This window comes from Bufo gargarizans, chromosome 1, assembly GCF_014858855.1.
Source record: "Bufo gargarizans isolate SCDJY-AF-19 chromosome 1, ASM1485885v1, whole genome shotgun sequence".
NCBI lineage: Eukaryota > Metazoa > Chordata > Amphibia > Anura > Bufonidae > Bufo > Bufo gargarizans.
The window spans coordinates 386,645,897-386,659,754 of NC_058080.1; the positions used below are offsets into that span (position 1 = coordinate 386,645,897).

The 13,858-nt window shown below is 44.2% G+C and overlaps 1 protein-coding gene across 1 annotated transcript in view; it reads left to right on the top strand.

Annotated features, from left to right (window-relative positions):
• The first annotated feature begins 169 nt into the window (after window positions 1-169).
• Window positions 170-13,858, top strand: part of YJEFN3 (YjeF N-terminal domain containing 3) — a 275,875-nt gene continuing 262,186 nt past the window's right edge. The window contains exon 1 of the mRNA XM_044285565.1: window positions 170-225. Coding sequence (XP_044141500.1) covers window positions 170-225 — 56 coding nt within the window. The remainder of the gene's footprint in view (window positions 226-13,858) is intronic.

Below are 13,858 nucleotides of genomic sequence, written 5' to 3' on the forward strand. Positions count from 1 at the left end.
CAGCAGTGGGTACCTGCAAGTAGGATCCAATCCGGTGGAATTCAGACTGAGATGCTAGCTGCTCACTGGCTGGTTTGTCTCCCTGTATCTGTACACACAGCCACAAGGAGACACTCAGCTGTGTGCATCTAGACATCGAGATACAGGGAGAGAGCTGCAAAACAGGAAAATGAGCAACTCAGGGTTCGAGAAAAAGGATGGGCAAGAGCCTTTAAAGTATATCAGGTAAGACGCTTATCAGCTATCGTCTGTGAATACCCCAGTGCATGAATTTATAGAGATTCAGCTGCTAGGAGCCAATTCATAGGGTGTGGGCTTATAGATGCCAGAGTGCAATATCTTTGCAAAAGGGTTTTTCCACCAATGTTAGTCAATCAGCAAATGCTAATTGTGTGTTGTGAATATCTGCGTATAGATTTCACTGAAATGGTTAACCACTGACGAAAACAATACCTCCAATGTGTTATGTATAATAATGTTTTTCTGCTGCTTGCGATGACAGCCTTAAGTGTCATCCTCACTGTCATGGTAAAATGAACAATAAGACAATCATTCTACAAGTGTCTTGGAAATGAATAATTAATCCGTGCACTTGGAGAGCCCATACTGTTAGGCTTAGGAAATGACTGAACAGTTTTCCTGTACTTAGCTGTCACTCTTAAAGGAAAGCAACATCATAAAATGACCTAATGTTCAAATCAAGTTTTTAAGTTTAAATATATTTTGAATCATTTTTGTTATTACTAATTTCCATGTCACTCTCTATATAAAAAAATTGGTGACGCTAATCACTTTTATGCAGTCATCTCCTTATTATATATATATATATATATATATATATATACAGCACTGTGGAAAAAAATGCTGCAAAGTAAGAATGATTTCAAAAATGAAAGTTTATTTTTATCAGTAAAAAAAAAATGCTATTTAAATTCACCTTTGCCTTCAAAACAGCATCAGTTCTTCTAGGTACACTTGCACACAGTTTCTGAAGGAACTTGTCAGGGATGTTGTTCCAAACATCTTGGAGCACTAACCACTGATGTAGATGTAGGCTTGCTCAAATCCTTCTATGTAATTCCTCTCAGTCTCAATGATGTTGAAATCAAGGCTTAGTGGGGGCCATATTATTGCATCTAGAACTCGTTCTTTATCTTTACACTAAACATACGGTAGTTGTTAATTACATTGGTTGTATGTTTGGGGTCTTTATCGTGCTGAGAATGAAATTTGGAGCCAGTCAAACTTTTTCTGATGTTATTGCATGATGGATAAGTATCTGTCTGTATCAGCATCGAGGACACTATTAATCCTCACAAAATCCCGAACTTTATTTACTAAAATGCAGCCCAAACTTGCAAGGAACCTCCACCATGCTGAACCATTGCCTGTTGACACTGATTATTGTACCACTCTCCAGCCCTTCGGCAAACAAACTGCCTTCTTTTAAAGCAAAATATTTCAACGCTTGCAGACATTTTTCTTCACCCTAATTCCTATGTTTTTGTGCATAGTTGAGTCACTTGGCCTTGTTTCCATGTTGAAGGTATGTCTTCTTGGCTGCAATTATTCCTTGAAGACCACATCTGAACAGACTTCTCAAAACAATAGATGGGTTTACCTGGGTCCCATTGGTGTACCAGTTCTGAGCTGATGGCTGCTGCTGCTCATTTTCCTTTTTCGAAGGAAAGTAAGCATGATGTGTCTTTCATCTGGTGCACTACATTTTTAGCAAATGGAGCTGAGGATTTGTTGAGAATTACTGGTGTTCTCAATGTTGAGATACAGGCAGACACTCATCCATCATGCAATATTATCAGGGAGGCATTTACTTTATTCTACAGCAAGACAACAACCCCAAACATGCAGCCAATGTCATTAAGAACTATCTTCAGTGTAAAGAAGAACAACAGGTGCTGAAAGTGATGATATGGCCCCCACAAAGCCATTATCTCAACATAATTGAGTCTACCTGGGATTATATAAAGAGACAGAAGAACCTGAGCAAGCCTACATGCACAGAAGGTCTGAGGTTAGTTCTCCAAGATGTCTGGAGCAACCTCCCTGCTGAGTTCCTTCAAAAAGTGTGTGCAAGTCTACCTAAAAGAGCTGATGCTGTTTTGATGGAAAATATTGATTTGATTTTCGCTTTTGTTCATACACTTTGTATTTTGTTAAATTTGTTAAAAATAAACTATTAACACTTTCATTTTTTGAAAGCATTCTTACTTTGCAGCTTTTTTTCCACACCTGCCTAAAACTCTCTCCCTCTCTCTCTCTCTCTCTCTCTCTCTATATATATATACACACACACACACACACACACACACAAGTATACACTGTATATTTGGATAACACAGGATCCACCATTTACAATAGGCGATATTACAGGTTCTACCCCTCCTGACCTCTGCACAGGTCACAGAGCATGTCTAGAAAACTCTCCCATAGAAGTCAATTAGTCCAGTTTCTGTGCATTACATCTATGGCCTTTTGCGGCTGCTGTAAAGCACATGTCTAAATGTTGTTAAGAAATATGTTTAGGTAAAATGGCAGCCCCCATAATCATGTTTAGGAAACAGAATAAGAGTTCTACAATAACTAAATTAAAACAGATTAGAAAAAAAGGATGTGTCACCATCTGGCGTTAACTACCAGAAACATTATATGTGACATATCTCCTTTAACAGGGGTTCTTCAATAATAAACTATTTTTTGTAGCATCATTTTATTTAGTTTTAGCAGGAAATCATTAAATTATACAGACAGCACATCAAATAGACTAATAAGGCAACAAGGATTCTACAATCTTAGCATCGCATATGTGGAATTGACATTAGATGTCGATATAAGATGTCCTGTGACAAGCGCGTATATTTTAGGACTGTCTATACATAGTTTGGAAGATAGAAGCAGATCCTGTCTAAAAGTCCCTTTACATGGCCTGATAGAGCACATGATCGTCATGAAGAAAGCGTTCCTTTCCGGCAATAGCCTGCTCGTCAGTGGAGGAGACAGCTGAACTTACATGCAGTGATCTCCTCGACAGTATGGGAAGGATCGATCACTAATGCCCTCGTTCATCCCCATACGGAATCATTGTTTGCTGGCAACAGAGTTGTTTGTTTAGATGGCACGATCTGCTGCAGGCAAACAATGGCTTACAGTAGGTGATCACACCAACAATCCTATTACCCGATGAATCAGCGGCATCTTTACAACGGCAGATTATCACTAACGAGTGTTCGTACAAACACTTGTTAGCTATAATTTGCCCAAAGATCAAGCAGTGTAAAAGGGCCTTAAAGAGGTCATTGAACGTTTAAAACATGTGATGCTAGGATGGCTTATCCCTGTCGTAGCCTGCCATTGGCTAATATCCCCCTCGTTGCCGGATGTTTTCATCTGCGCAAAAGGGAGGCGGCGGCGATGCGGGGAGCAGGAGCTATGCGGGTGCCAGGGAGGGGGTTAAGTACCATCTATATGAGGGACCCCGACATGGGGGGATATGTTCTACACATTGGATAACCTCTTTAAGTAACAAGTCAAAAACAGAACAATAATCTAAACAGTAACTACTACTTGTGGTGTAAATCGTGTATATATAAATATTTTTTATAGGTTTTGTCTAAAAAGTAACTTTATAATCAACTTTTGCTATATGACATACATAATCACCGTAAGAAAAGCTAAGGCTCCTTTTGCATCACCATTTCTCCTTTCCGTTCTCCGGCTCCGTTGAGGAGCAGAACGGAAAGGACGGATTCTGCAGATAACTGAGCATAACGGAGCCTAAAGACCCCATAGACTATAATGGGGTCCGTTCGGTGTCCGCTCAGAACATGATTTTTGAGCGGAGATGAAAGTCCTGCAGACAATCCTCGGCTTCCATGATGCAGCACATCTGAGATGTGCTTACGTATTCTCACCTTGATAGAATTTATAGTGCAGCCTACATATTGTAAGCTGCAAATTCGACATGGGATTAGATATACTGTATAAGTGGTATTGCAGTTGAGATTTCACTGGGAAGACCTTGTTATTAGCTGTGGACTTAAAAGTCCTAGCTACCACGGTATGGTCACAGCATATACATTTGTTATGTCCACATTTGTAGCTGCCCTTTGTCTTTAACCAATTAGGTTGTGATGTCTTTCTATCCTGAAAGAGGCTTGGACTAACATAGGTTGCTACTGTGGGGGCTCTGCGGGCCGCACGTCTTACATCCCCCCCCTGCTATTTTTGTCCATTGTTTATCGAATGCCAGGAATGGAAAATGTTGCTTAATAATCTTACAGATCTCAGGAAACTCCACGCTATACTGTGTTACAAATGTACTATAGGGGGTTATGTCTGATGATACCCGTGCTTCAGTTTGTATCTGTCTCCTTGCCGGGTAAACAAGCAGGTTTCTATCCATGTCCAATGTCTGCTGAACACAACTATCTATATGTTTACGTGAATATCCATTTTGTGTCAATCTGCTCATAATTTCCCCTGCTTCCTCCATAAAGGAGTCCACATTTGTGCAGTTCAGTCTAGCACGGATCATTTCACCCTCAGACCAATAGTGGCAGGAATTGGTTCATTCACTGAGAGATTATCACAATGGGTAGACTTACTTCTGCAACCTGTAGTCCCACACATACCAGGGTTCCTTAGAGACACTAGATCAGTAATACAGGCATTTAATAACATGGAATGGTCCGAACATTATGTATAGATCACAGCTGATGTGGTCTCTTTATATACAAACATACCACATGACATACACTGACTTCACAATGGTACTGCATGAATATGTAGTTATGGTGGTGGACTTCCTCCTCAGGCGCAATTTTTTCATGTTCAACTGTTCATTTTACTTACAGGTCTCTGGGGTGTCGATGGGAGCTAAGTTCTCTCCCTCCATAGCCAATATTTTCATGGCATGGTGGGAGAGGAGCTTTCTCCTCATCGATACCTATCCTTTTTGGGAGCATATCAGGTGGTATGGCCACTACATCGATGACCTGATATTTATTTGGTCTGGTGGTGTGGCGGCCATATCACCCTTTGCCCAATACCTCAATTCTTGTGTTAATGCTATCTCTTTTGTGGTGCACCATGAACCACGGGAGATTTCCTTTTTGGACTTGCGCCTGAGCGGGGACTCGGCCACTGCTACTATACACCCTTCCACCTTTAGGAAATCCCTGGCAGGCAACACTATATTGCACGGATCCTCTTGTCACCCACCACACACAGTACACAATATACCAAAGGGTAAAATGATCCGTGTTAGACAGAACTGCACAAATGTGGACTCCTTTATGGAGGAAGTAGGGGAAATTATGAGCAGATTGACACAAAGGGGATATTCACATAAACATATAGATAGTTTTGTTCAGCAGACATTGGACATGGTTAGAAACCTTCTAGTTTACCCGGCGAGGAGACAGATACAAACTGAAGCAAGGGTATTATCAGACATAACCCCCCAGAGTACATTTGTAACCCAATGTTATGTTTTTAACACAATGTAAACAGCTTTTTTATTTGAAGATTTACACATGTGAATGGCAGCATGGAATTTAGGTCATGTGATAACCCAATTAAGAGCACAGGTGGGAGTCCACTATATCTGCTGCATTCATTTGTATCTTACTATGTCATGAGTAAGAGCTCACATTCTAAGTATCCAGAAACATGTAGACTAAGTGTTTTTCCTGGATGTATTTTTATACCGCGTCAATAAAGTATCGATTTTACCTCTGCGAGACTGAGCTGGAGTTTGCTTTTCGTTTGGACTACAAGTTACCCGCATCCAGGTGTGGGTTTTTCCGTGCTCACAGCAGAGAAGGAGCAGGTGAGAGCAGCTTTTTTTCTCAATTGTTATGTGCTCACTATGTACTATAGCTTCACCACACTGAGATCTGCTCAGAAACTAATATACATATTACTGCTTTATTCACAGGCACAATATATGATTGTCAAGACACCAGTAATATGTGTTAGCTTATAAGCATAGAAAATACATATATCTCTATGTGGTAATGCTATAGCTCAGTGGTTAAGTGGTTGGTTTTGTATGTAGAGATCCCAGGTGAGAATCTTCAAAGTTTTCTTTTTTCAGATTTTTTGTTTCTTCCACACCCATAAGAAAAGTCTATGTCCTTATGCAACGGGCGCCTCCCCCTAGGGCCCTCTATATATAAAACGCGTCCCAGATGTAGGAAATGACGAGTGGTATAGTGCAGCCTAAAATGTCTCTTTATGTGTGTAACGGTGCTCCTACCTGGATACGGCTGGACCCCAGGCTTTGGCTCCGACACAATAAATAGGGGGAATAATTGAGAGATAAAAGAATAACTTAAGTCCAGACCTTGTATGTAGTTGAACAGCAGCTTTACTAAAATAAGCATTCATCAAAACAATCTTCAAACTCTGTCTTGGTTCCAGCAGGCTTTAGCATCAAACTGGCAGGCTTCTTCAATAACTCTGCTTGCTTTCTCTCTCTCTGCTGTACCGATAAGCTAAATAGGTAACTTGGCTTCCTCTGTAAGCTGTACTTTCTCTCTGTAGTCTGTAGTTATGCCAGGGAACTTTCCTCCTGGCTCCTGAAGCTTTAAGCTTTGGCCTCATGTCCAGCAGAGCTTAAGGTCCTAATCTTGTGCTAAAGAGCTTGCTTACCACTCGTGTTCCTGACTTCGTGCTTCGTTCCTGGACTATGTTTATCTCCTATCCCAGCCTGCTTGCATCGCCTCTCCTGTTGCTGATCCAGATTGTCTGACCTTGCTCCTGTGCTGCCTGCCTTGACCCTTTACTCATCCTGACTACGTCTCTGCATCATCCTCCAGTTCCTGTCTTGTTGCCCCTGGTCACGAACCTGCCTTGTTTACTACATCTGTACTGTTGGTCAGGGGCATCGTTAGGTCAAAACATTTGGGGCTGGAGCCCCGAATGTTTTGTCCAGTGCCCCGAATGTTTATGCTGGCAGCTGGTGGTGGGCTGAGGTTCTGTCAGAAGAGCTATACTCACCTTCTCCTTTTCTGGTCCTCGGCACTTCACTGTGAAGGCAGCGCAGACTATACAAGAGAATTACCGAGTGGTGAAGATTGGCAGCATCCAGAGCAGGAACAGTAAGTGTTTTTTAATTTTTTTATTTGGGGGCTGATGGAGGCACTGGGGGCTGAAATTCTGCTGCTGGGGGGCTGATGTGAGGCATTGGAAGGCTGATATGGGGCATTGGGGGCTGATGTGAGGGACTGGAGGGCTAAAGAGGGGCATTGGGGGTGATGTGAGGCACTGGGGGGCTGAAGAAGGGCATTGGGGGCTGATGTGAGGCACTGGGGGGCTGAAGAGGGGCATTGGGAGCTGATGTAAGGCACTGGGGGGCTAAAGAGAGGCTGCTGGGGAGCTGAAGAGGGGCACTGGGGGGCTGATGTGAGGCACTGGGGGGCTGAAGAGAAGCTGCTGGGGGGCTGAAAAGAGGCTGCTGGGGGCTGATATGAGGCACTTGGGGGCTGATATGAGGCACTGGGGGGCTGAAGAGAGGCACTGGGGCTGATATGAGGCACTGGGGGGCTGATATTGTCACCGCCAGACATCTGAGAAGCTCTGACAGACGTTCTTCAGAACCTCCTGCTTGAGGTTCTTTTGTTTTGCTTTCGTTTTGTCATCTCGTTTCCCTCTCTCAGCTGTCATCTAGTTGCACTGATTGCATCCCTTTAAATCCCCTCCCATACTGCATCACTTTGCGGTTTATACAACTTCCTGGAGTGTGTGCATGCTGGGTGCTACAACTAATGCTTCTACAGATAAGTCTGTTCATTTGTTTGTGTTTTCCTGTTTGCTTGATCCTAGGTGACCCTGACTCCCTCCGTATTAAGTGTAGGGAGCCGGTGGTCGTGTCCCCTCACTATTATAGGGTGTTCAGGTGTCATACAGTCGAGGAACGAGGGTATGCAATTTTCTACCATTGAGATTTTTGCATAAGCTGAGCAGTAAGATAGAGAGCTAGAGCTGTTACAGGGCTTACCTTTTGGTTCCTTAGTTTTGAATCAACTCAGTCGGATCTTCATTTGTGTCTTCTAGTTTTCTGTAACACCATCTGTGACATTATAAACCGCCAAAACCGTCTTAAGCATGAATCTGGTTTCAACCTTGATTGACCGCATGCAGGGTCTTTCACTGGAGGTAGCAGATCTCCGGAAAACTGTCTCTCAGTTTGAGGTGACCGTTTATGCTTGCGTTCATGGAATTTGTTCTGAGCCTAAAATCTCGCTTCCGGATATGTTCTCCGGGGGTAGTGAGAATTTTGTTCGTTTTAGAGAGGCTTGCAAACTCCATTTTCGCCTACTTCCCCATTCCTCTGGTGATGAGGAGCAGAGGGTGGGGATCATCATTTCGCTACTCAGGGATAACGCTCAGTCCTGGGCCTTTTCGCTGCCGGTGGGGGCAATTTTTTTTAGCCCTGGGTCAGATATATGATGATCCGGATAGTATTGCTTTTATGCCAGGGTAAACAGTCCGCAGAGATATACTGTTCAGAATTTCGGAAATGGGCAGCTGATACTGGTTGGAATGATGCAGCACTCCAAAGTCAATTTTGCCATGGTCTTTCAGAGGGATTGAAAGAAGCATTTGCCATTCATGAGAGACCTATCTCTTTGGAGTCTGCCATGTCTCGGGCCGTTCGTATTGACAGGCGTCTTAGAGAGAGAGGAGAGATCACTCCTTCCTGTCATACTCAGTCCAAGGACAGTGCGGTGGTCTCATTCAGTGCACAGGGGTCTCAGTCTCTCTCAATCCCCTCTGAGCAGGAGCCCATGCAAATGGGTTTGCTTGCCTCTAACAACAGAGGATTCAGCTCTCAGAGGAGGGTTTGTTTTTGTTGTGGAGGTATAAATCATTTGGCAAAGGTTTGTCCCTCTAGGAGATTCAGGCAGTTTTTTGAGAGTAATAAAGAAACAAAAAGAAAAAAAAAATCTACTAAAAACATTCCATCTGTTACTATTGGCAAGGTTGATGCGGAAATTGAAGGTTTTCCGTTTGCTTGTAGTTCCCGTTTTGTCCTACCTGCCAGGGTGGCGCTAGAGAGCAAGAACATTTTTTGTGAGATTTTTGTAGATAGTGGAGCAGCTGTCAATCTTATTGATAATCAATTTGCTATAACACATGGTTTCCAGGTATGCACTTTGGGAAAGGATATACCTGTTTTTGCTATTGATTCCGCTCCACTTTCTCAGAAATCGTTGAAGGGCATAGTTTACAATATCCGTTTGATTGTGAGTGATACTCATGTTGAGGATGTGTCATGTTTCGTCCTAGGCGGGTTGCCTACTCCTCTAGTGTTGGGACTACCCTGGCTCACTAAACATAACCCCACCATTGATTGGCAAGCGAGGCAAAAAAATGGTTGGAGTGACTTTTGCAGAGAGAATTGCCTCATGACATCTGTTTCAGAGGTTTCTACTAAGACTGTACCATCTTTTCTCTCTGAATTTTCGGATGTGTTTTCTGAGAGTGGTGTTCAGGAGCTGCCCCCTCACAGGGAGTATGATTGCCCTATTAATCTCATCCTAGGCGCCAAGCTGCCTAAATCTCATTTATACAATCTCTCCTAACCTGAAAGGGTCGCTATACATGCTTATATCTCTGAGAACCTGAGAAAGGGACACATACGACCCTTGAAGTCACCTGTTGCTGCTGTTTTTCTCTTTGTTAAGAAAAAAGATGTTTTTTTTAAGACTATGTCTGGATTTCAGGGAGCTGAACAGTATCACAATTCGTGACCCTTATCTGCTTCCTCTGATCCCAGACTTGTTTAACCAGATTGTTGGGGCTAAAGTTTTTTCCAAGTTGGATCTAAGAGGGGCATACAACCTGGTCAGGGTCAGAGAAGGAGACAAATGGAAGATGGCCTTCAATACCCCTGAGGGCCGTTTTGAGAATTTGGTTATGCCTTTTGGTTTGATGAATGCTCCAGCCATCTTTCAGCATTTTGTGAACAGCATTTTTTATCATTTAATGGGGAAATTTGTACTAGTGTATCTAGATGACATTTTGATTTTTTCTCCTGATTTCAAAACTCATAAGGACCACCTACGTCAGGTCTAGCTCATCCTGCGGGAGAATAAATTGTACGCTAAACTGGAAAAATGTGTGTTTGCGGTTCCAGAAATTCAATTTCTGGTTTTTTTTTCTCTCCGCTTCTGGTTTTCGCATGGACCCCGAGAAGGTCTAGGCTGTGCTTGAGTGGGAGCTTCCTGAGAATCAGAAGGCGCTGATGCGTTTTTTGGGTTTTGCCAAATATTACAGGAAATTTATTTTGAATTATTCCTCTGTTGTTAAACCGCTCACTGCTATGACTAGAAAGGGGGTAGATTTTTCCTCCTGGTCGGTAGAGGCGCGTAAGGCCTTTTCTAGTATCAAGGAGAGTTTTGCTTCCGCTCCCATCTTGGTACAACCTGATATCTCTCTGCCCTTCATAGTTGAGGTGGACGCTTCTGAGGTGGGTGTGGGTACGGTCTTGTCTCAGGGTCCCTCTCCTGCCAAATGGCGACCGTGTGCCTTTTTCTCGTAGAAACTCTCCTCCGCAGAGAGAAATTACGATGTGGGAGATAGGGAGTTGTTGGCCATCAAGTTAGCTTTTGAGGAATGGCGCCATTGGCTAGAGGGAGCCAGACACCCTATTACCGTGTTTACCGACCATAAGAATCTGACCTACTTGGAGTCCGCCCTGGGGTTAAGAATGTGAAGGCGGATGCCCTGTCACGTTGTTTTCCGGGAGGTGGGAATTTTGAAGACCCAGGTCCCATTTTGGCCGAAGGGGTGGTGGTCTCTTCTCTTTATTCTGAATTGGATGCAGAGGTTCAGGCAGCCCAGGCAGAGGCTCCTGATCTTTGTCCTCCTGGGAGGTTGTTTGTGCCTCTCGCTTTAAGACACAAGGTTTTTAAGGAGCACCACGATACTGTCCTTGCTGGGCACCCGGGGGGTAGAGCCACAGTGGATCTCATCGCTCGGAGATTCTGGTGGCCGGCACTTCGTAAGTCGGTTGAGGGTTTTGTGGCAGCCTGCGAGACCTGCACTCGTGCCAAAGTTCCTCTCCTTCCGTTACCCATTCCTTCCCGTCTTTGGCGCATTTCATTCCTTTTCTTGGGTTGCCTAATGCTAAGACGCTGGCGCAGGCATTTATTGATCACATTGTCAAATTGCATGGTATTCATTCAGACATAGTCTCTGATAGGGGCACGCAGTTTGTTTCCAGATTCTGGAAGGCTTTCTGTTCTCGCTTGGGGGTTCGGTTGTCATTCTCTTCTGCTTTCCACCCGCAGTCGAATGGCCAGACGGAGCACGTCAATCAGAATCTGGAGACATATCTGCGCTGTTTTGTGGCAGAGAATCAGGAGGATTGGTGTTCTTTTTTGTCCCTTGCTGAGTTTGCTTTAAATAACCGTCGTCAGGAGTCCTCTGATAAGTCACCATTTTTTGGTGCATATGGGTTTCATCTGCAGTTTGGGACATTCTCTTGAGAGGGGTCTTCTGGTTTACCTGATGAGGAGAGAGTCTCCTCGTCTTTGTCATCTATTTGGCAAAAGATTCAGGATAATCGAAAGAGCATGAGTGAGAGATATAAGTGTGTGGCGGATAAGAGACGTATGCCTGGTCCGGACCTGAATATGGGTGATCTGGTGTGGTTGTCTACTAAGAATATCAAATTGAAGGTTCCCTCCTGGAAGTTGGGTCCTAAGTTTATTGGGCCTTACAAGATCTTGTCCGTCATCAATCCTGTTGCCTTCCGTCTTGATCTTCCTCAGACTTGGAAGATCTATAATGTTTTTCACAGGTCCCTATTAAAACCTTATGTCCAACCCACTGTACCCTCCTCTTTGCCTCCTCCTCCGATTGTTGTTGATGGTAATTTTGAATTTCAGGTCTCTAGGATTGTGGATTCTTGCATTATCCACGGTTCTCTCCAGTACCTCGTTCATTGGGAGGGGTTACGGACATTAAGGCCACTCGTCTCATCAGGGCTTTCCATAGGTCCCATCCTGAGAAGGTGGACTCTGAGTGTCCGGAGTCCACTCGTAGAAGGAGGGGTACTGTCACCCCCAGACATCTGAGAAGCTCTGACAGACGTTCTTCAGAACCTCCTGCTTGAGGTTCTTTTGTTTTGCTTTTGTTTTGTCATCTCGTTTCCCTCTCTCAGCTGTCATCTAGTTGCACTGATTGCATCCCTTTAAATCCCCTCCCATACTGCATTACTTTGCGGTTTATACAACTTCCTGGACTGTGTGCTTGCTGGATGCTACAACTGATGCTTCTACAGATAAATCTGTTCATTTGTTTGTGTTTTCCTGTTTGCTTGATCCTAGGTGACCCTGACTCCCTCCGTATTAAGTGTAGGGAGCCGGTGGTCGTGTCCCCTCACTATTATAGGGTGTTCAGGTATCATACAGTCAAAGAACGAGGGTATGCAATTTTTTACCATTGAGATTTTTGCATAGGCTGAGCAGTAAGGGAGAGAGCTAGGGCTGTTACAGGGCTTACCTTTTGGTTCCTTAGTTTTGGATCAAGTCAGTCGGATCTTCATTTGTGTCTTCTTGTTTACTGTAACACCATCCGTGACAGATATGAGGCACTGGGGGGCTGATATGAGGCACTGGGGGCTGATATGAGGCACTAGGGGGCTGAAGAGGGACACTGGGGGCTGAAGAGAGGCACTGGGAGGCTAAAGAGAGGTACTGGGGGCTAAAGAGAGGCACTGGGGGGCTGAAGAGAGGCACTGGGGGCTGATATGAGGCACTGGGAGGCTGATATGAGGCACTGGGGGGCTGATATGAGGCACTGGGGGTTGGAGAGAGGCTGCTGGGGGCTGAATAGAGGCACTGGGGGCTGAAGAGGGGCACTGGGGGGCTGAAGAGGGGCACTGGGGGGCTGAAGAGGGGCACTGGGGGGCTGAAGAGGGGCACTGGGGGCTGATATGAGGCACTGGGGCTCTTATCTGAGGTCTGATTGGGGGTCATTCACATTGGGGTCTGATCTGAGGTCTTATTGGGGTCTTATTAACATTGGGGGTCTGATTGGTGGTTTGACTTCGAGTGTAATGAAAAATATATTTTTCTTATTGTCCCTCTCTAAAACCTCTTATGTCCCTCTCTTATGGGCCGGATCTTCTTATAGGGCGAAAAATACGTGTAAGTTTAAAAATTATTTCTTCTCCCTTCTCCCGGGTCCGTATGTATGCGTATGTATGTATGCAGAGTGTATTTGTGTATATATACACTCACCTAAAGAATTATTAGGGACACTTGTTCTATTTCTCATTAATGCGCTTATCTAGTCAAACAATCACATGGCAGTTGCGTCAATGCATGTAGAGTTGTGGTCCTACCTCCTGAACTCCAAACTGAATGTCAGAATGGGAAAGGAAGGTGATTTAAGCAATTTTGAGCGTGGCATGGTTGTAGAGGTCAGAGGAGAATGGGCCGACTGATTCAAGCTGATAGAAGAGCAACGTTGACTGAAATAACCACTCGTTACAACCGAGGTATGCAGCAAAGCATTTGTGAAGCCACAACACGCACAACCTTGAGGCGGATGGGCTACAACAGCAGAAGACCCCACCGGGTACCACTCATCTCCACTACAAATAGGAAAAAGAGGCTACAATTTGCACGAGCTCACAAAAATTGGACTGTTGAAGACTGGAAAAATGTTGCCTGGTCTGATGAGTCTCGATTTCTGTTGAGACATTCAAATGGTAGAGTCCGAATTTGGCGTAAACAGAATGAGAACATGTATCCATCATGCCTTGTTACCACTGTGCAGGCTGGTGGTGGTGGTGTAATGGTGTGGGGGATGTTTTCTGGGC